Source organism: Staurois parvus, unplaced genomic scaffold, assembly GCF_062004578.1.
Source record: "Staurois parvus isolate SC_StPar_1 unplaced genomic scaffold, SC_StPar_1.0 ptg000155l, whole genome shotgun sequence".
Lineage (NCBI taxonomy): Eukaryota > Metazoa > Chordata > Amphibia > Anura > Ranidae > Staurois > Staurois parvus.
In genome coordinates, this window is record NW_028317951.1 from 20,974,874 (window position 1) to 20,998,254 (window position 23,381).

The 23,381-nt window shown below is 40.3% G+C and overlaps 1 protein-coding gene across 1 annotated transcript in view; it reads left to right on the plus strand.

Moving 5' to 3' along the window:
• NAALADL2 (N-acetylated alpha-linked acidic dipeptidase like 2) overlaps window positions 1-23,381 on the plus strand; it is a 578,047-nt gene that overhangs the window by 228,157 nt on the left and 326,509 nt on the right. The window contains exons 6-7 of the mRNA XM_089675680.1: window positions 17,827-18,032; window positions 22,421-22,552. Coding sequence (XP_089531806.1) covers window positions 17,827-18,032; window positions 22,421-22,552 — 338 coding nt within the window. The remainder of the gene's footprint in view (window positions 1-17,826; window positions 18,033-22,420; window positions 22,553-23,381) is intronic.

The window sequence follows — 23,381 nt, forward strand, 5'->3', positions numbered from 1 at the left end:
TTTGTCTAAGTTTTGTAGTTTAACAGATAAAGAAATAATTGTCAGTGATATTGGGCCAGCAGTCCTGGTTCACCTCACTTCCTTGTATCAAAAAAACTTGCTGATGACGCTCCTGAGTGTACTGTTGGCACTGGGTAATTTGAATGTATTCTTTAAACAAAAAGAACCATTTACATTTCTATATATGAAAAATCAATGGTAGACAGTACCTTGATAAATTCTGCAACGGACACCCACTTACCCACTGAAGTTTTCAGTGAGCCTCCCCAAGAATTCTTTCTACCCTTCTGGATCTTAGAGAGGAGGTTCCATAATGTCAATGAACTGTTTATTCTAACTCTATTTTAACATGTAGTACTGTAACAGGCATGATACTTATTACCTAAATGATTAGACAAAGGGTTATATTACTTGAACTTTACTAAACAGGTGCAGAGTAGCTTTAACAATGCAAAAAAGGGTCAAAATGACAAAAGGTTTTGTACATAGCAAGAACAATGTTAAACCAGTTTTGAAGCTGTGCTAACAGGAGCTCATAAGAACAATGCCTTTGCTATTCAATAAGGACACTAAGGTGGCTATTTATTAAAAAATGCTGTGTAAATGCATCAATCGCACAGCCATCACAAATTTGCCTATTATGTTTATTTCCTAGGATCATCAGCTCCATCTAGCGGTCATAATTTCCTGAAATACTTTAGAGGAGAAGTAGGTCCAAAGCTCTTTTGACCCTACTTCTCCTGTGCGTCACAGGAGTACACTTAGTTCTGCAGTCCTTTGACCTATTTTCAGCCAACAGTGGGCTAAAGCTCACTGCCAGCTGAGGTCACAGAGCCGGACCAGTCTCTAGAAAGATCCCTACTTTAATGTCAGGATCCACCCATAGTCCCAGACTAGCAGCTGGCTCAGCCTCACAGTGAGTTTCTGATAGCCTGAGTCAGCCTCTTCCACCCTTTACAAAGTAAGCATGCCAGTGAGTACTGGAGAAGCAAAACAGAGAGCTAGTAACTAACAATTTATTGACACATTTGAACAGTATTTTTTTAAATAAACAGACCCATAGGTGTCATTACAGCACAGTCTCTATAAGAATCTGTAGCAGCAGATACTAGAGGTTGACATCTATCTCAGTCAACAGTACAGTGCATAAACAGCTACTTTCTTTTAACATCTGCAACAATGTGACAGTGAAGTCTAGGATAGGTCTGGGTGCACAGGCAAACAGCTAGAGGGATCTCTAGGTTGGCAGCACAGGTGAGAAGCTGGAGGAATACCAGGTCTGGTAACACAGGCTGGTGGCTGGAGGGCCAACCCACTCGAAGATCAATATTCTGGTAGCAACAGAGGTAGCTCTCCACAGTGACTGGGTCTGCCTGGCTTCCCACAAGCTTAAGCAGGTTCTGTCTTTCTGAGCTCCAAAGGGTGGTAAAAAGTAAAACTTATATTCTCTGGGCATATCCAGAAGCAAAGGGGTTTATGGTATTTAAAGGGTGGTAAACTGTGGTAAAGGAGTTCGAGACTCTATTTGAGCAAGATGAATCAAGAGGCACTCTGCTATGGTATCATGCACTACTGAACAATCTAACTGCTTGATGCCAGCAGAAACTGGGAACATTGCACAGAAGCAGGGGCGGACTGACCATTTGGAAACTTGGGCAGTGCCCGAGGGCCCGGGGTCAGTAGGGGGCACCATTAGATGCCCCTGGTACCTTTTTCATAGGATTTTTTGAGTTTGGGCAAGGACACAGGGGCCCCATGATCCCTTATTGTCCGGGGGCCCCATGAGTTGTCAGTCCACCCCTGCACAGAAGGCAGATTGGCATATAAGTTTCATGTGCTTTGCCTTCTTATATATAATTTGGATCTGAACAAGTTAAGCATGATCTTAAGATCACATCTGAGTATTTATCTTATTGCAGGTTCTAATTGGTTTCTAAAAAGTAAAACTGCTAAACAAAGTAATCACAATTTTAAATGTTTTTTTCTTTGTTGGAAAACTTCACTTTAAAATTGTTGAAGTAATGGGGTAATTAATTAAGAAGCCACATGCTAGAGAAAAGACATAACAGTAAACACATGTCAGAAGTTTTATTGCAAAGGAATATAGAAGGAAGACAAAGGCAGAATTCCATCAAGCATTTTCATTAGTATTGAACTATTGTGATTCTGCAGCAGTATTATTCTTCCATCAATATTTACCTGGAGTGAAGACCTACTGCCAACTGGCTGTACGCATTTGCAGCAGACTGTGTTTTAAAATAAAAAAGAAGAGAATAGAAGAGGTTTACATTGTGCTCATTAAGAAGTCATGGAAGGGTTAATGGTTGTATCAATATGCAGTATGCAGGGGTGGCAGTATTACTTTAGATGCCTTTTTTCTTTTTAAAAATGAAGTTTAGAATAGGGTATATTTAAACAATGCAGAAAAGATATTTACTGAGATTGCTTAGCCTTTTATTTATCATCTTCATGCTACCTAACTTAGTGAAATCTGCGGTTTTGGCAAGCCTGTCCATATAGTCCACGTAATCATCACAGAATTAAATCCTATTTTCCAAGATGATCCCATTTATCTGAGATATGCAACCTGCATCAGTGTATTTTGAATCAGTCCAAGGAGTGTATATAACCTGATTTTACTTGGCATAGATCAAGCAGAAGCATTTGCACAATATACCCAAACCGCTTATTAGTATCTTTTGTAGGTTAAAGAATCTACCAGATGTCCATTTTATTTAGAGTCCAAAATGTATGGAAAAATATGTCACATCCACCATGTGTGCTTATAATTGTTTTAGGAAGAAAAATATCACTTCCACCACATGTGCTTATGACCCTGCTTTTAGGCATATGCAGTAGATTGACAATATGGAATGACAATACAGGTAAAACTTTGGCTTCTCATTAAATAAAATTATTATAAGTGCAAATGCACTTACAATTTTCCATTAGTGCTCTGCAAAGTCATACAAATACCTATTAATCCTGCCTGTGATAGCTTAACAAGGATGCTGTGCTGCTCTTGAATTCAGAGAAATGCCACAATCATATAGGCTGCATGTGATTGTACTACAGTGAAATGAAAAAGATTTCAGAGGATCTGACAGCATCATCACTGCTGATTGACAAGAATATAGCTTCACAAGCCTACTGCCTATAGTTTTACAGCCCTGCCTTTGATATTGAAACCCTCCTACAGTGACATGCAGTGTCTAAGAGGGTCCTGCTCAATGCTGTCACCCAGGTTTTCTCCCAGCTTGTTTGTAAACAGGCAATGGGAATCTACCATTTACACCCTGTTTCAAATTATTATGCAAACGATATTTTTTTAATTTACCTAAATAATTGATGTAAATAACAGTCAGCATAATTCTCATGTTATCAACTATTAAGAGTACAATTCAAATTTTATTGAACAAATCTCCTAATGGTAACAGTATTTTTTTTAAACATAAAACACTTACAATGCACTGTTCTAAATTATTACGCACAGTAAGTTTCAAAACACTTTATAGGTTGTAAAGAACTGAAAATTGTCATTTGTTGTGTTTGCAGCATATTTACTGAAATCAAAAGCTATTTCAATCAAACGTTTAACAACATTTTAACTTTTTAAACATTTTAACAGGTCACGTTACATTTTAACATAGGACCCCTTATTTGATAGCAGCTTCACAAGTCTTGCATCCATTGAACTTGTGAGTTTTTGGACAGTTTCTGCTTGAATTTGTTTGCAAGATGTCAGAATAGCCTCCCAGAGCTGCTGTTTGGATGTACACTGCCTCCCACCCTCATAGATCTTTTGCTTGAGGATGCTCCAAAGGTTCTCAATAGGATTGAGGTCAGGGGAGGATGGAGGCCACACCATGACTTTCTCTCCTTTTATCCCCATAACAGCCATTCATGCAGAGGTATTCTTTGCAGCATGAGATGGTGCATTGTCATGCATGAAGATGATTTTATTACGGAAAGCATAGTTCTTCCTTCTGTACCAGGGAAGTCATAAACTCCACATACTTTGCAGAGGTCATCTTTACACCTTCGGTGCCCCTAAAGGGGCTGTCCAGCTCTGTTCCCATGATTCCGGCCCAAAACATGACTCCACCACCGCCTTGCTGACGTCGCAGCCTTGTTGGAACACGGTGGCCGTCCACCAACCATCCACTACTCTATCCATCTGGACCATCCAGGGTTGCACGGCACTCATCAGTGAACAGGACTGTTTGAAAATTAGTCTTCATTAGTCTTTATTTTTCTGCCCAATGCAGCCGTTTCTGCTTGTGAGCATTGGTTATGGGTGGCCGAATAGAAGGTTTATGCACAGTTGCAAGACTCTGGAGGACTCTACACCTTGATGTCCGTGGGACTCCAGAGACACCAGCAGCTTCAAATATCTGTTTGCTGCTATGTAATGGTATTTTAGCAGCTGCTCTCTTGATCCGATGCATGGATCTGGCAGAAATCTTCCTCAATGTGCCTTTATCTGCACGAACCCGTCTGTGCTCTGAATCAGCCACAAATCTCTTAATAGTGCGATGATCACGCTTAAGTTTTCGTGAAATATCTAATGTTTTCATACCTCGTCCAAGGCATTGAACTATTTCACTCTTTTCGGCAGCAGAGAGATCCTTTTTCTTTCCCATATTGCTTGAAAATGCCTAATAATGTGGAAACACCCTCCTTTAGTAGTTTTTCCTTAAATTGGGCTCACCAGCCAATCTAATTATCACAGGTGTCCGAGATTGTTTTCAGTGATCAAAAGAGCCCTGACACACAATGCCATCCATGAGTTACACTGAAAAACAAAATATTTAATCTGTGTGACACTTAAATAGAATTTGCATAATAATTTGGAACGTGGTGTAGAGGCAGTAGTAACAGATCCCTGGCCACTGTGTGTACAGCTGTAACTTAATTTGCAGATTTAAGCATAATATTTAAAGGATTTGTGTATTATCAATTTTGCTCTTTCAGCCACACTTAAACATACTCTGTGTGCTGAACAGTAAATTTTTAAACATTTTTTGCATTGGTACATGCCCCATGGGAGTGTACAGCTACTTATGCCCTTTAAAAAAAAAATAAAAAGTTGCAAATTATTCTTGAAATAAGAAAGAAAAAAAAATAAAAAGTTTCACTTCTCATAGACTTCAAGGGGGCTGGGAGCAATGTTCTGCTTTAGCAAATTTTTTTCTTGGGTTTGCCAAATCTTGCCAAGTTCAGTCATCCCTTCTTATCAGCATAGGGAGAGGCTAGGGGGTCATAACATAGACCAAAGATGTCCAACATTATGAAATTTGGGAAGTTACTGGATGCTGTACAGGACACATTAGCCAATGATGTTAAAAGAAACCTAAGCAAGTTGGTCCAGTAGGTTCCAAGAGTGTGTTTAGTGACAAATATTTCATTGTTTAGGGACATATCTTCCAGAAGTCTAGCACCTGCACAAACAGTGCTTCAATGTATTGGAGAGAGAGTGACTGCATACATTAGCAAAATGAGAAATCACTATGGTTTGTTGCTATTACAATTCTGGTAGCAACCTAGGTAGAAGTGAGGGAGGTGATTTATTTAAATACACCCTTAAGAACATGGTCAGTATAAGGTTGCTGCAGTTCAAATGATGATCTTCACGTTATATGTCTGGGATGATTGATATAAAGTAAAGAGAATCTTAAAAATGTCCTGCTATTTACTGTAGTAAATGTTTAAACTCTAAATCATGAAATTAGAATTTTGTTGGCATCAAAAATAATTGTCTACATGCTATTTGCTCACTCATAGAGTAGATGTTCCTTCCTCTTCAATTGACACCAGCCATCTGGATTTACACGCACGCACACACACACACACACACACCAAACTGAACGTAAGTGAGGAATTTTCTGCTTTGTCTGCTACTCATGAAATAGACAGATAGTAAGTCCCCCAAATGAGCACAGCAAAAACCCAACAAAAGTTTAAATGTATAATATTTGATTAAATTTTTGCAAGAATAGCTATTTGTATGCTATGCCAATTAGAAATGTAAAATAGTCCGGGGCGTGGCTGGCTGCCAACGGGGATGGCCGCTTAGTGCAGGAGCTCCGGGACCCGCCCGCAATCACCGAGGCTCACAGCGACAAGGGAGAAGGTAGTGTGACTCCTCCTCACCTGGCACCTACCCGTACAGTGTGGGAACCGACCACGCATATGGGGAAGAGAAAGATCAAAGAGGGGCCCTGCAAACTAACGGAGTTCTTTACTTCGGCGGGCAGCCCCTCCTCCTCCTAAGATGGCACCGGTCCCAGCACCTCTCCTTCCCCACAGCCATATATGGCAGAGTAGAGTCCTAGTTCCCAGTCTCAGCCTCCTAGCCCTGTACAACCTGCAGGAACTATACCTGCCAGCAGCCCTCAAATATTCATAATCATACCAGTGCGTTTGTTGAGCATTTAGAAGATTACCCTGCTGAAAATCTGCCTTTGACCGCTTCTGTTATGAAAGATATGCTTGTCACCCTTAAAGGTTCTTTACACAAGGACATGATGAGTTTTGTGACACAGGTGAATGCAGAGGTTGAGAATCTAGTAGAGCGGGTCAATCATGTGGAAACTAAAATAGGAGAGTTTGCGACTGCCCACAACGAATTAGTGGACACGTATAATGACGCGGAAGAGGAACTGAAGGCGCTAAACTAAAAAAATGGCAGATCTGGAAGATCACTCACGTAGAAATAATATTAAATTCAGGGGGGTGAGCAACTCAGTTCCCGCCGCAGATCTTAGAAGATATATTCAGCAATCGATTACAGCTTTATTGCCGAGTCTGTCTGAAAGGGATGTGATTGTGGATAGAGCGCACAGACTGCCGAAACCTTCCTTTCTTTCTGACCATGTTCCCAGGGACGTCATTGCTAGAATCCACTTCTACCATGTGAAGGAGTCACTGATGGCCTTTGCGAGAATGCATACTTCATTACTGGCACCGTATAACGGAATATTGCTGTTCGCTGACCTCTCCCAGTATACCATTCTTGCCCATAAAAAATTGCTCTCCTTTACAAAATTGCACTGTAATAACAAAATATCAGTGGGGCTTCCCCACTAAATTGTTGATTACAAAGGATAACCGTTTGCTGACTGTCAACTCAGAAGAAGAAGGATTTCAGCTTGCGAAGAAATGGGGGATTATACCTGCAGAAGGAGACATGCCGTCCGCTAAATCATCCCCTAGGAAAGTTTCCTCTGATTGGGACAAAGTGGCGGATTGAGGCACTGCTTTGCAGTTCTAAGCTTTGCTTGGGTCGAGAGAGGGTTCCTGCTCATGTCCAGTATCGTGTTCCGTTGGCGGGCGCATCTGCTTGCGGGTCCTGGAATTTACCCCCAACCTGTTGAAGTGATTCAGTTCACCTGCTCTTTCTTAATGTGTGTTCTTTATTTTGTTTTTCCTCAATTTTCTCTCTTTTCTATTATTTCTGATTTTTCTAACAGAGTATCAGCATCTGCTTTATCTCAGGAACTCTCATGGGATACTGGGAGCTGGTTATTGCGAGTGGTTTTATACATGCTAACATTGCTGTGCTGCTATTATTTTTGGGGCCACTAGATGGTGACTATGTACTATCTATTTGGTATACTTTAAAATGGTATTGAATGTTGTTCAAGTGAAACTCGAAAAATTAGAATATCAAGCAAAAGTTCATTTATTTCAGTAATGCAACTTAAAAGGTGAAACTAATATATGAGATACTCATTTCATGCAAAGCAAGATAGTTCAAGCCGTGATTTGTCATAATTGTGATGATTATGGCTTACAGCTCATGAAAACCCCAAATCCACAATCTCAGAAAATTAGAATATTACATGCAATCAATAAAACAAGGATTGTACATAGAACAATATCGGACCTCTGAAAAGTATAAGCATGCATATGTACTCAGTACTTGGTTTGGACCCCTTTTGCAGCAATTACTGCCTCAATGTGGCGTGGCATGGAAGCGATCAGCCTGTGGCACTGCTGAGGTGTTATGGAAGACCAGGATGCTTCAATAGCGGTCTTCAGCTCTTCTGCATTGTTCGGTCTTATGTCTTTCATCTTTCTCTTGGCAATGCCCCATATATTCTCTATGGGGTTCAGGTCAGGTAAGTTTGCTAGCCAATCAAGCACAGTAATCCCATGGTCATTGAACCAGGTTTTGGTGATTTTGGCAGTGTGGGCAGGTGCCAAGTCCTGCTGAAAAATGAAGTCAGCATCTCCATAAAGCTTGTCTACGGAAGGAAGCATGAAGTGCTCCAAAATCTCCTGGTAGACGGCTGCGTTGACCCTGGACTTAATGAAGCTCAGTGGACCAACACCAGCAGATGACATGGCTCCCCAAATCAACACAGACTGTGGAAACTTCACACTGGGCTTCAAGCATCTTGCAGTGTGTGCCTCTCCATTCTTCCTCCATACTCTGGGTCCTTGGTTTCCAAATGAGATGCAAAAGTTGCTGTCATCAGAAAAGAGGACTTTGGACCACTGAGCAACAGACCAGGTCTGGTTTTCTTTAGTCCAGGTAAGACGCTTCTGACGTTGTTTGTTGTTCAGGAGCGGCTTGACAAGAGGAATATGACATTTGAAGCCCACGTCCAGGATCCGTCTGTGTGTGGTGGCTCTTGATGCACTGACTCCAGCCTCAGTCCACTCCTTGTGAAAGTCCCCAACACTTTTGAATGGCCTTTTCCCAACAATCCTCTCCAGGCTGCAGTCATCACTGCTGCTTATGCACCTTTTTCTTCCACACTTTTCCCTTCCACATAACTTTCTATTAATGTGCTTTGATACAGCACTTTGGGAACATCCAACTTCTTTTGCAATTACCTTTTGAGGCTTTCCTTCCTTATGGAGGGTTTCAATGATGGTTTTCTGCACAACTGTCAGGTCAGCAGTCTTTCCCATGATTGTAATTCCTACTGAATCAGACTGAGAGACCATTTAAAGGCTCAGGAACCCTTTGCAGGTGTTATGGCTTAATTAGCTGATTAGAGTGGGACACTTTGAGCCTAGAATATTGCACCTTTTCACAATATTCTAATTCTCTGAGATTGTGGATTTGGGGTTTTCATGAGCTGTAAGCCATAATCATCACAATTATGACAAATCACGGCTTGAACTATCTTGCTTTGCATGTAATGAGTCTATCTCATATATTAGTTTCACCTTTTAAGTTGCATTACTGAAATAAATGAACTTTTGCACGATATTCTAATTTTTTGAGTTTCACCTGTATCTATTAATGCTCATGGACTTAACAACCCGTTCAAACGTGGCATGTTCTGGAAGAAGGCAAAGAACCTCAGCGGGGACATTATCTGTGTGCAAGAAACCCACTTCTCAGCTCTTAAATCCCCCCGCTGTTCCCATAAATTGTTTCCCCATGTGTTTACAGCTAATGCCCCTCAGAAAAAATGTGGTGTCCTGATTGCCATAAAACAGTCCGTAGCGTTCTCTCTTCTTTCTCTGGAGAGAGACCGGAAGGGTAGGTTCTTAATAATTCTTCTAGTTGCATCAGGTGCTTGTCGGCCCGGGATAAAGCCTACTTGGTCTGGATGGATTAGTGTGGGAAGGTGTGGGAGCAACCTTTGGGTGAGAAGTTTGGCATATAATTTTATGTCTGTATTCAAAAGAGAAATTGGTCTGTAATTTTGAACCAGTTGGGGGTCTTTATTTGGTTTGGGTATTGTGGTAATGATGGATTGTAGTATTTCAGAGAGGAAAGTACCTGTGAAGGCAGCATGGTTGAATAATGTAGATAAATGTGGTATGAGGTTGGGTGCGAACGTTTTGTAGAATTCGTTCGTAAAACCGTTGTTTCCTGGAGATTTGTTTAGGGGTAGTGTTGTTATGCTTTGTTGTATCTCTGTGGGAGAAATTGGGAGCAATAGAGACGTAAGTGGAGATGGTGTGAGATGAGGTAAATTGGTAGTGTCTAAAAAGTTTTGAATGTTCGTAGTTGTGGGTTGGTATGTGTTAGGGTCATTTTTGATATTGTATAGTTTCTGATAGTACGTCGCAAATGCGTTGGATATATCTTGTGGATTAGTAAGTAGTGCTTGTGTGGTTGGGTGTTGGATAGTGTCAACTTTTGATTGAAGTCGTTTTTGTTTAACCATTTTCGATAAGAGGGAGCTCGCTTTATTACCCAGTGCATAGAATTTAGATTTAGTTCTCTGAAGGTTAAGATCGTGGTTGTGTAGTTGAAGGAGTCGTAATTTATTTCTATCTGAGGTCAAGGTTGCGGCTGTGGAGGGATTTGGGTTATTTTTATTGGACTCTTCATTAAGTTTGATGGCGGTTAGTAATTGGTCAATTTGGTTGGACCGTTGTTTCTTGATACGGGAATTTAGTTGTATGAGGATGCCTCTCATGTAGGCCTTATATGTGAGCCATAGTGTTGTGATAGGTATGTCAAGAGTAGAGTTGGTGTCAAAGAACAAGTTATGAGCATTTTTTAATATTATAGAGTTCAATCTCCAAATGGGCGGGATTGCTGCGTGTTGATTGTCGTCTAATGAAATGAAGATTGGAGCATGGTCTTACCGTGCCGATTTTGGACGAAGTGATGTGTTGCAGTGTCCATTTATCTGTGAGGAAAAAGTCAATTCTGCAGTATGCGAGGTGTGTAGGAGAATAATAGGTGAAGTCTCTTTCAGTGCCGTGTTGACATCTCCAGATGTCGTAAAGGTCGTGGTTATGCAGGAATTGATTGAATTTTTGTTTAGGTACTCTTCTTTGGAAGGACAAATCCATTTGTGAATTGCCAATAATATTGAAGTCTCCCCCAATAATAAGTCTGCCTTGTTTTAAGGAAGTGATGGTGTTGTAAAGTTTGTTGTAAAATTTGATCTGGTGTTTGTTGGGACCATAGACGTTTACTAAAGTGTAGAGAATGTCGTTCAGTCGGCAAATTAGGATGTGATAATGACTTTGGGGGTCGGTGGTTTCTGAAATGAGGCTGAACTGGATAGAGTCTTTTATAGCAGTTATGACGCTGTTTCTTTTTTTGGAGTTGGTAGCTAAGAAGACATGCGTAAATCGGTTGAGGTGAAGTTTAGGGGTCCTGTTTGTGGCAAAGTGGGATTCCTGTACAAAGAGGATGTCAGCCTGAGACTTTCTCGTTTCTCTTTGGAGCATCGACCTTTTGAATGGTGAGTTCAAACCACGAACATTAAGAGAAATGAGATTAATCATATTGTAGTTCTTGAGTGCTGAGTAGAGTATTGCAGTGGAGTCTTGAGGGAATGAAAGGTTTCGTGGTTGTTTCTGTGGAAGGAAGTGTTTTGTCAGTTTGATTGAAGCTGTTTGAATTTGGTCTTGGATTTAGGATGAGAGATTCACAAGAGTTCGTTGAAGTCAGATGATCATTAGAGCTATAGGAAATGACTGGTGGTGCTGAGGAGGGAGGGGGTGGTAGGGGGTAAAAAAAAATACTCGCAGATAATGCAAGTGGTCTGAGTAGCTTGTCGTGCTACTACAGATGTGGGGGGTTTGAATAGGCTTTGACCGTAACGTAGGTCATGCCAACTGGAACTCTGGAACATAAAACTTTCTAAACATGGCCGACCGCCAGAGAATGATAAGGTGGTATAGCAACTTGAGGTGTGAGAATGGTAAGATATCAGTAGTTGGTTGTGTTTGGGTTATTCATCTTCCATATTTTGGAGCGTAGTAGGTGTGGTTTGTTGCGCTTCTCCAGGGATAATATTCCAGGCTTTGAGAAGGTCTAAGCCAGCTTCGAGATTTTTGACAGTAAATGTAGGGAAGCAATGCCTCATTAGTGACGCTTTAAGGAATGCCGCTGAACTTGATGTTATTGTGTCTTGACTGATCCTCTAAATCAGCAAGTTTCAAATTGATTTGGTCGATGTCAGATGTGTGTTCTGTATGTGCGTCAATTAGGTCGTTGTGAGCTGTAATGATGTCACCCATTTTGGATTCAATATGTTGTATCCTGTGTTTCTGGCGTTGGACCGCGGTGTTGAGTTGTAATAGTGATGATGATATGTCATTATGTAGGGTCTGTCTCAGCGATAGGAGCATATTTTTCATAGACAGCTCCGTCAATGGCTCATCCGCCGCAGGCAATGCCTCTATTGCTGGGAGGTCCGTGTTAATTTGAGGAAGTGGGTGAATGGGGGCCTGATAATCAGGTCTTTGGTGTTCTAAGTCCAGTCTGGGCCTTGATTTGGCTGGGCTGCTTGTGGTGGGGGACATAGGGGGAGACAACTCACCAGGATCCCCTGGGTATAGTGGATGCTGCAGGTTGGGATCTCTTATCTGGCTCTGGGTGTCGTTTTCCTGCCTGCAGTCCCCTGAATGTCTGCCGCTGGCACCATCTTGGATTCCTGTCAATATGACAGGGAAGAATTGGGACAGTTTTCAGGGCTGTCCCGGGGTTTTCCTCCTCTGTGGCAAGTCTGCTGAGGTGCAGGCACCTCTTATGTAGGGCTTAGTGTGCCTGAAATTCCCTGGGGTCTGTGTGAGCCGCTCTCTTCACTGGCGGCTGGACGGAGAGCTCAGCTCTGTGCATCCATACGGGTGCCGGCTCCCCGGTAGGTTCTTAATAATGGTGTGCGAACTTAATAACATTCCTTATACGATTGTGAACCTATATGCCCCTAACACTAACCAAATTTCGTTTCACTGAGGAAAAAGGTTTAAAAAATTCAGAAAGGGTATTTACTTTACTGTGGTGTCTTTAATACTATTGTCCATAAATCCTTGGATGTTTCGGGGCAGTCCCGGGGGATACGGTGTTCGATGGCGTTGACCCTTCAGGAGTCCAATCTCTATGATCCTTGGAGGTGTCTCCATGATTCAGAGAAAGATTTCACGTACTACTCATCCCTGCATAAATCCTACTCAAGAATCCATTATTTCCTGACCGATTTACAACTTCTTCAGAATGTGACCAAAGCAACCATCCATCCTATGATGTGGTCAGACCACGCACCCATATCCCTCAGCATTAAAGAGAATTTCACCAGTATTCCTGTGGCGCAATGATGCTTCTATGTTCCTTAATCCTAGTAGTCTCTCACATATTTCTAAATCATTGCAGGAGTATTTTACTATGAATGCATCCTCAGAAATGGACGTATTCAACGTGTGGTGTACACATAAGGCTGTTTGCCGAGGTGTACTACTCCAGTTAGCTTCCAGGGAGAAAAAACGTAGACAAAGTACTATGGTTGACATGCTATCGCTTGTTTGGAATCCCAATACAAACAGAGTTTGTCTGATAAGGTATTACAGGATTTACAGTCTCATAGATTAACTCTTAGGGAACTTCTCTTAGTCCAGCATGAAAAATACCTTAGAAGGGCCAAAACTAATTATTACACCCAGGGTAATAAGGCCGGTAGATTACTGGCCTCCTACATCAACACTAAACAGGCGAAAGCCAAAATCCCTTCACTTATAGATCCCATATCGCTGAAAAAGGTCTTCCATCCTAACAAAATTGCGGAGGCATTTCGGACCTACTACGCTCAATTGTATAATCTCCAAGATGACCCCAACACGCATCAGCCTACCCCTGCTCTTATTGAGAATGTTTTTGAGGGTCTCTCTCTGCCTCGACTGGATCAGTCCAAGTTGGAAATTTTGAACCAACCTATATCAGATTATAAGGTGAGAGCCGCCATTAAAGCGTTACCAAAGGGGAAAGCGCCTGGGGCGGATGGGTTCAAGGCAGAATACTATAAGGAATTTCAAGACATATTATTGCCCCACCTTAAAAGAGTGTTCCTGGAGGCAGCCGGTACGGCGGCCTTTCCCCCTGAGATGTTGAAAGCAATTATAGTTACTTTACCCAAACCAGGCAAATCCCCAGATTGTCCTCAAAACTTTTGCCCCATATCCTTATTTAATACGAATCTTAAACTCTATGCTAAAATCCTTGCCACTAGATTGTTAACGGTGACTCCTCTTCTCCAATCAAATCAAGTAGGTTTCGTTAAAGGCAGGCAGGAAGCGGATTGCACACGTAGAGTGCTTAATCTGTTACGGATTGCTGAACTCTGTAATTCGCAGACTGTATTTCTGCCTTTGGATGCAGAAAAGGCATTCGACAGAGATCATTGGCAATACCTCGACTCTACTCTTGGCAACTTTGGTTTGCATGGATACATTAGATCAGCTATTACAGCGTTATATACTGTGCCCACAGCGCAAGTTTTCACATCCAATGCTTTATCAGAACCTCTTTCAATTACAAATGGGACTAGACAGGGATCTTCTCTTTCTCCTATCATTTTCTCATTAGTGATGGAACCCTTGGCAACCTAAATTTGACTGAATCCCTTGATTTCTGGTATAACGACTGCACATGTATGTCCCACAAGATCGGTCTATTTGCGGATGGTGTCATTCTTACCGTAACGGACCCTTTGACTTCCCTGACAGCAATTTCCTCTACCCTGTATACGTTTAGCATGGTCTCTTACTATAAACTTAATATTACTAAATCTTGTGTGCTTCCTATAGGTATTTCAAAGAAATTTTTGCAGAGCCTTAAAATTAAGTTCCCGTACAGGTGGTCTACTAAAAGTCTAGACTTGGGCATTCGTGTGTCCTTTCCCTCTTCCAACGTGTTTAAAGATAATTGCGAGTCATTGTTTCAGGCACTGTTGAAAGAGTTGTTGGTAATTGGAAAAACTGAACTCTCCTGGTTGGGTAGATTAGCGGCCTTTAAGATTTTGATCCTGCCTAACCTTTTATATATTTTTCAGAAAGATTCCGATCCTCATTCCCCATTCCTACTTTAATAAATTAGATATAGCATTGAAAAAATATCTTTGGAAAGGAAGGAAACCTAGAATTCCGTTCTCCGCTGTCGTTAAACATAAATCTAAGGGGGGTGTAGGTCTCCCTGTAAAATCCAACTATTACTACGTGGCATTACTGGACCAACTCCAACATTGGTTCAACCACTCAGATAAGTTATGGGTACAAATAAAGAGGAGTACAGTCCCGGCTCAGGACCTCCAGGCATTAATATTAGCAAAAGTTATCTCCCCGAAGTTAATACTTCGATCTCGGCTACCTTGGATGCCTGACTAATAGGTTTATCTAAATCTACTCTCGCTATCCCTAAAATAAGGCTGGACATTCCACTGGCAACTTATGACCATATCATTCCCAATCTTAATATGAAGCCTTTGCGAGATGCGGGCTTTTTGCAATTACTCGGATATCCCTACTCTGTCCTCCAGGGGAAGCCTTTATCCATACCTTCAAATCCGGACTTCTCTTGGGGCCACTCCCAATGCAAAGGTGGATGTGGACTCAAAGATCTGGCAAGCTTTGACGAACCTGATGGGACTGAAAAAGGGTAAATCATGGTTCTACAGATTTTTGCAATATCATTGCAAATCATTCTGTATTAACATGTGTGGAAAAATGGGAACGGGATCTGAATAGATCTTTTACTCCAGAGGAGTGGCGGGCAGCTTGGTCCTGTAATATACGTCTTTCGAAGTGTACTAATCATTGGGACAGCTCCCTCAAAATCCTACACCGCAGTTATATTACCCCATTAAAAACTTTCGAAAATTTATTCTGATGCATCCTCTTCATGTTGGAGGAATTGTGGTGGTATTGGAACTTTACTACTTGTATTGTGGGATTGTAGGTGCATCTGGAGTTTTTGGAAAGATGTGTTTCATTTGATCTCTCGATTGTCCAAAGTATGTACGAATCCCAATCCCCATTTGACATTATTAAATCTTACGTTTTATTTATTTCCAGTCCAATCCCGCACGGTGGTCACTCACATTCTAATTGCTTACTAAAGCATGGAAATCCACTATATCTCCTTCAGTTTTGGAGGTTTTCCATAGAGTACATTCTCATTACCTGTATGAAAGGTCCTATGCAATTTCAAACATACTCTACAGGTTTTTGATACTAGATGGTTTTGTTGTAATGTTCTGTTCAAGCTCTCTGACTGTCTGGAATGGACTTGCCAATAATGGTGGGACTCACCTGCCTTGTGGGCTGCAGTACCAGGGCTGGCCAGCGGGTGCTCTCAGCAATCAGAGACTCACCCCTGCAGTCAGCCAAACACCTGAAGCTGATTGCAGGGGTTGTATTTAAGGAATGGCCAGACTCACAGTCAGGGCCTTGGTGTGTGTTTTTCCATGGGCCCCTGTATCTTGTATCCTGTGTTCCTGTTCCTGTTTCTGCCTGAATTGTTGCCGACCCTGCCTGATCCTGACCTCTGCTGACTTCTCCTGTTTGATCCCTGGCTGGTGACCCTGACCATTCTCTGCCTGACCCTCTGCACCGCGCTGCCCGTGAGTTACTGAACCCAGCTTGTGACCCCGACCACTCTCCCACCTGTTCCTGGTACTCCGTTTGCCCATTTGCTACTGACCCGGCCTTCCTGACGACTCTTGCATTGTATGTATTGTTATCTGTAGGTGGTTTGGTTTGTTTGCACTGTGTTTATGTTTAGTTTTGCACTGCGTTTTGTATTGTTAGTCTTAATAAATTATATTGTTTATACCATATCTGAAGCCTGCGTTTCCCTGTGTCAGTCCACACCCCTCTGGTCATACCCGGAGCCGTGACACTGGCATTTGATAATGATAGATGTTATAAGATACATATTGCTAATAGATGCACTCTGTTGGACTCTTTCTCTTTTTCTTTATGGAGTTACAGCTTTTTCGCTACCCCATCTTCTCTCTTCTTTCTTCTTTGTCCAAGTTATTTTGGATTGCTTTCTTCCTATATAAAAGTATACACTCTTTACTTCTTCTTTATTTTAATTTGTGTTTTGTTGGGCAACAACCATGCATTGTTTAGTTTTTGGCGTAGTATCAGCATACTATTTTCTATCCTTTTGTATTAAATTTGCTGTGTCTAGCAGGAATAATTTTTGACATGTATATGACTGTATTTCTGCTAATGTCACGGTCGCTCATTCTTTGTTATTATCTTTGAAAAAAACTTGAATAAAAATGAATTGAAAGAAATGTAAAATAGTCAATGTGCGGTTGAATAATTTAAAGAAAAAATCTCCAAGTTGGGTCCAAGTAAAGAATAATAATAACAAAGAGTGCAGGCAATAGAAGGCAGAAGTCAGTAAAGGAACAGGAACTTACAGTAAGTAAAAATACAGACTCAATGCAAATTAGATCCCCATAAGCATTATATGCATGTTTCCATTAATAAATTAGACAAAGCAGTCATCTGGTTAATTTAAATTATTGCTCCTACGTACATTCCACTGGAATACTACCACCAATATCACTGATGCTATGGGTTTTTCCTTAGGTGTGAAAATTTGTGAAATATAAAGTGAAAGTGTTAAAGCACCACCCTGGGAAAAAATATTTATTTCACAGTACCTACCTCCCACCTACCTCTAAACCATCCTTTATACCCTTTTTACCTGGTGAAGGCCACCATCTAGGTCCCTCACTGCCTACAGCACTGATGATGGGGACTACTGACCCAGCACTGAAATAGCACCCCATGACCAGTATTTGTACAGATCATATAAAAAAAAAGGTATTCTAAATATGTACATTACAAAATTCAATAAGAGCATGTATTTTAGATATATAAATATGCATAATAGGGTTATATTTTTACAACTAGCACCACCTGAAAACTGGTAATTTTTGAAAATTGCCCACAAGCACACACTTTATAAATTTTGCACATTGTCCAAAAAAAGGCCTCAAATGCAGATTTTACTCAGTTTTAAGATGCTACTAGTACATAAAATGTACCCCTAAAGTTGTGTTTGGTTATTATACTCATTTATATTAAAGTGTATCTTTTTTCCAGACAGGTACATCATTATCGGTAGCTCTCACAATACTATGTTTGAGGAAAACAATAAAAAATGGGCAAGTGGTGCTGCTATTATGACATCAATTATCAGCTCCATAACATCAAAAATGAAGTCTGGCTGGAGGCCACAAAGAACAATAATTTTTTGCTCATGGGGAGGAGTTCCATTTGGTAACATTGGCTCTTACAAGTGGGGAAAGGTAAATGAATAAGTTATATTAGCTCCACTTTGTTGGGGGAGATAACACACTCATCATGAGATTCCAGCTGTAGCTAAAACATTACTTTTGAGCACATTGACACTTTAGGGTACCCATAGAAATTATAGGCTTTGCATTCCATATATGTTTATTTTGATGAAGGTAATATAGACTATCATAAGGTTTTAGGGAAATAATTGTATGTCTCTTTTTAACTGACAGTGAAAATATACAGTATAAGGGCATCCCTTTTTCTCATACTATAAGTATGCATTAGATTTAATGTTTTGTAAGCAGCTCATTCAGAAAAATTAGCTGAAGCATCTATAGAACTACTGCAGTTCATGTATAGCAATGAGCCCCAAATGCTAACATGTGAAGTTTACATTATATCACAAAATACCTCAACTTTATTTTGTAACATTGATTCAGCTTAGCTCACATAACTTAACAGACAATGGTTACTGAGAGACAATTTTCACATCCCATGGATCATCTAAGTAGTGATGGTCAAAGGATTCTCCCAAAACTGTTTTATACAACATTATCTTCATGTTTAAGCTTTAGTAAACTTAGTTGCATGTTTTAATAGGCTTAATATTTCCAGTCATGCTAATCACTTCATTCAGCAGACATAAGCTTTTTTTATAACAATTTTTCTCTATTGTATAGAAATTAATATTAATGTTGGCCATTACTTAATGACATACTAAGACATTGACATAATTAAAAAAAAAAATATATATATATTTATATATATATATATATTTATTTACACACTATATTGCCAAAAGTATTAGGATGCCTGCCTTTACACACACACATGAACTGTAATGACATCCCAGTCTTCATCCGTAGGGTATAATATTGAGTTGGCCCAACCTTTGCAGCTGTAAGAGTTTTAACTATTCTGGGAAGCCTGTCCACAAGGTTTAGGAGTGTGTCTATGGGAATGTTTCACCATTGTTCCAAAAGCACATTTGTGAGGCCAGGCACTGATGTTGGACGAGAAGGCCTGGCTCACAGTCTCTGCTTTAATTCATCCCAAAGGTGTTCTATCGGGTTGAGGTCAGGACTCTGTGCAGGCCATTCAGGTTCCTCTACCCCAAACTTGCTCATCCATGTCTTTATAGACTTTTCTTTGTGCACTGGTGAGCAGTCATGTTGGAACAGGTATGGGCCATCCCCAAACTGTTCCCACAAAGTTGGGAGCATGAAATTGTCCAAAATGTCTTGGTATGCTGATGCCTTAAGAGTTCTCTTCACTGGAACTAAGGGGCCAAGGACAACCCCTGAAAAACAACACCACACCATAATCCCCCCTCCACCAAACATTTCACTTTGCAAAATGAAGTCAGGCAAGTACCGTTCTTCTAGCAACTGCCAAACCCAGACATGTCTTAATACCACTGCATCTGACGCATTGCATTGCACTTTGTAATGTAAGGCTTGCATGCAGCTGCTAGAAACCCATTCCATGAAGCTCGCCACACACTGTTGTTGTGCTAATCTGATGCAACAGGAAGTATGGGGGTCTTTAGCTATTGACTATGCAGACATTTGGTGATTGTGCTCTTCAGCATGCACTGACCTTTCTCTGTCATTTTACGTGGCCTACCACTTTGTGGCCACTCTACTTTAATTCCACTAACAGTTGACTGTGGAATATTTAGTAGCAAGGAAATTTCATGGATGGACTTATTGCACAGGTGGCAACCTATCACGGTACCACTCTTGAATTCACTGAGCTCCTGTGAGTGACTCATTCTTTCACAAATGTTTGTAAAAGCAGTCTGCATGCCTAAGTGCTTGATTTTATACACTTGTGGTCATGGAGGTGATTGAAACACCTAAATCCAATGATTTGGAGGGGTGTCCCAATACTTTTGGCAATATAGTGTGTGTGCGTGTGTATATGTGTATATATATATATATATATATATATATATATACATATACATACAGTTGTGTTCAGAATAATAGCAGTGTGATGAAAAAAGTGAATAAAGCTCAAAATCCTTCTAATAGTTTTTATTTCCATACACACAAATGCATTGGGAACACTACACATTCTATTCCAAATCAAAACATGAAGAAAAATATATCAAAATTGTGTTGTTCCTCTAAAAAAAATTGAAGAAAAGTGAATATTAGACTGTTCAAAAAAATAGCAGTGTTTGTATTCTTCTTTACAAACTCAAACATTTACTATATAAACTGAAAAATGTTTGAAGATTTTGCTTTCCTTCGAATCAACTAATATTTAGTTGTATAAGCACTGTTTCTGAGAACTGCTGTACATCTGTGTTGCATGGAGTCAACCAACTTCTGACACCTGTGAACAGGTATTCCAGCCCAGGATGATTGGACTACATTCCACAGTTCTTCTCTATTTCTTGGTTTTGCCTCAGAAACTGCATTTTTGATGTCACCCTCTATTGGATTAAGATCCGTGGATTGGGCTGGCCAATCCATAACATCAATGTTGTTGGTCTGGAACCAAGATGTTGAACGTTTACTGGTGTATTTGGGGTCGTTGTCTTGTTGGAACGCCCATTTCAAGGGCATTTCCTCTTCACCATAAGGCAGCATGACCTTTTCAAGTATTCTGATGTATTCAAACTGATCCATGATCCCAGGTATGCGATAAATAGGCCCAACACCGTAGTATGAGAAACATCCCCATATCATGATGCTTGCACAACCATGCTTCACTGTCTTCACAGTGTACTGTGGCTTGAATTCAGTGTTTGGGGGTCGTCTGACAAACTGTCTCCGGCCACTAAACCCAAAAAGAACAATCTTATTTTCATCAGTCCACAAAATGTTGCGCCATTTCTCTTTAGGCCAGTCAACGTGCTCTTTGGCAAATTGTAACCTCTTCAGCACGTCTTTTTTTCAACAGTGGGGCTTTGTGGTGCTTCTTGCAGATAGATTGGCTTCACATAGGCGTCTTCTAATTGTAACAGTACTCACAGGTAACTTTAGACCTTCTTTGATCTTCCTGGAGCTGATTGTTGGCTATCCTTGCGATTTTTGCTATTCTTCTATCCATTTGAATGGTAGTTTTTCGCTTTCTTCCACGTCTTTCAGGTTTTGGTTGCCATTTTAAAGCATTTGCGATCATTTCAGCTGAGCAGCCTATCATTTTCTGCACTTCTTTATATGTTTTCCCCTCTCCAATCAACTTTTTAATCAAGGTACGCTGTTCTTCTGAACAATGTCTGGAACGACCCATTTTCCTCAGAATTTCAGAGAGAAATTCACTGTAACCAGCATGTACAACATTTGCTGCCTTCCTTCCTTAAATAAGGGCAATAATTGCCACCTGTTTTTCAAAGACCTCACTAATAGAACTCCACACTGCTATTATTTTGAACATGCCCCTTTCAATTAGTGATTCAATTACACAGAATCAGCAGCATGCATGTCATGACTGTTGGGTCTTTTGGATTTCTATTACTCTACTGCACCTGCTAGTAAATTATTTGCCATGTAGAAATATCATTTCTACCAAAAACAGTGATTGATCAGGTTAGTGATGTCTGACTGCTATTATTTTGAACACAACTGTATATACATTTTGATGTTACAATGCCACAGAAACATATGGCTACATAGGATTATTACATCATATCTAAACTGTCCTACATCTTCCCCTGCTGTTAATGTAAAGTAGAATTACATTATATTACTGTAACGCATTATTTATGATTATAAAAACACAAAGCACTGGGAGACTTTGAATAGTTAAATAAGAAAATGAATAGATGGGCTTTAGTATCCTGTAAACATATAATTTATTTTAATTAGAAAAGCTGCATGGCAGCAATTACATCTGCCTTTGTTTAAAGGAGAATTTGAAAAAAAATCTTTTAGAGGAAAATGAACATTTTTTTTCACCCATTGAGGTAAATGTAACTGTAATACACTGACTTTGCCACACTAAGAGATTTTCATGCAAATTGGATTATTGTTGTTCGAAGAGATTAGCATGGTCAAATCAGTCAAATGATTCATACAACTGATTCTCTTGTTAGGTCTTTTTGAAAATATGAATTTATTAATGCTTTTGCAATGACAACATGAAGGTGGATTTCTAGTAAGGAACAGACTGCCTTTGCAATGACTGTGCTTGATGTGCTCCTCATGTCAAGAACGTATTTTAAAACCCTTTCAGCCGGCTGAGCATTGTAATGGTTTGTCACTCTATGCTTTTAAGTAAATTCTGAGTGGATGTGTTGATTTTGTTACAGGTAAATGTGAATATTCTCTTCATAAGCCTTGAAAAGCAAATGTGTATATTTTAAAATAGCCACATATGTCTAAATCTTGGTCAAATGGCACTTTCTTGGAAAAAGAAAATAATAAAGACATTCTCATTACAGGATTTTCAGAGAATTCTTACCAGCAATGCTGTGACATACATTGGTCTGCAGAATCCCATTAGTGGCAATGGCAGCCTCCACTCAGTTTCATCACCATCTTTACAACAATTAGCAGCTGAAGTCATCAAAAAGGTAACATTGTGTTATATAGATTGCACTTTGTACAACACATGATAAGCTGTTTTTCATATTGTGGATATTTATTATTTGGTTACTATAGGTAAAACCTCACATACTCTGCTTGATCTAGTCTCTTCACAGCAGCTATCCAGATTGGCATATCCCCAGCTTCAGATTTGGAGGCTGTCCCCAGACCCTGCTGGGCCTAAAATTGTGGGACTTGTTTGGAATGTGATCTTCAGGCATTGGGCTCTATTTTAGTACATTGTGGCCACTTTCCAGGCCTGTGAGTACTGTGACAGTTAGCCACAGTACAGATTTAGAGCTTTAAAACTGTTGCTGGATTGCCCAGTCTCTGATGACTTTGTAAATAAGTCTATGGTTGTGGTGAAGTCTGAATTGATATGTCACCTTCTGACTTTGAGCTCTGCACTATTGAATTTGACAGACCCCGTTTACTGTGTTAAATAGCCACAGAGCATTTATCTCTTAATTAGGAGCAATGGCACCTTCTCTCTGTTGTCTCATTTTGTTAATAAAGTTTTTTTTTTTCTTCCAAAAATTTTTATTGAAATACAAGACATTTGAGATTAAAGACAGGTACGGAACACATTTTGCATACGTATAACTGAAGCAATCTCCCGTAACGCAGACGGGTATTCAGACATGTAATTGAGGTATGCAGTAAACATAAACAGGAGATCACGCTACCCAGTAAACAAAGTAAAATAACAGGTTCGCACATATGAATGGTAAGCAATAGAGGTATAGAGGATGCAAGTGTCGGGGGTAAAAAGCGCTTAAGTAATCGGGTAGTGGAGCAAAAAACAGCATTGATGTC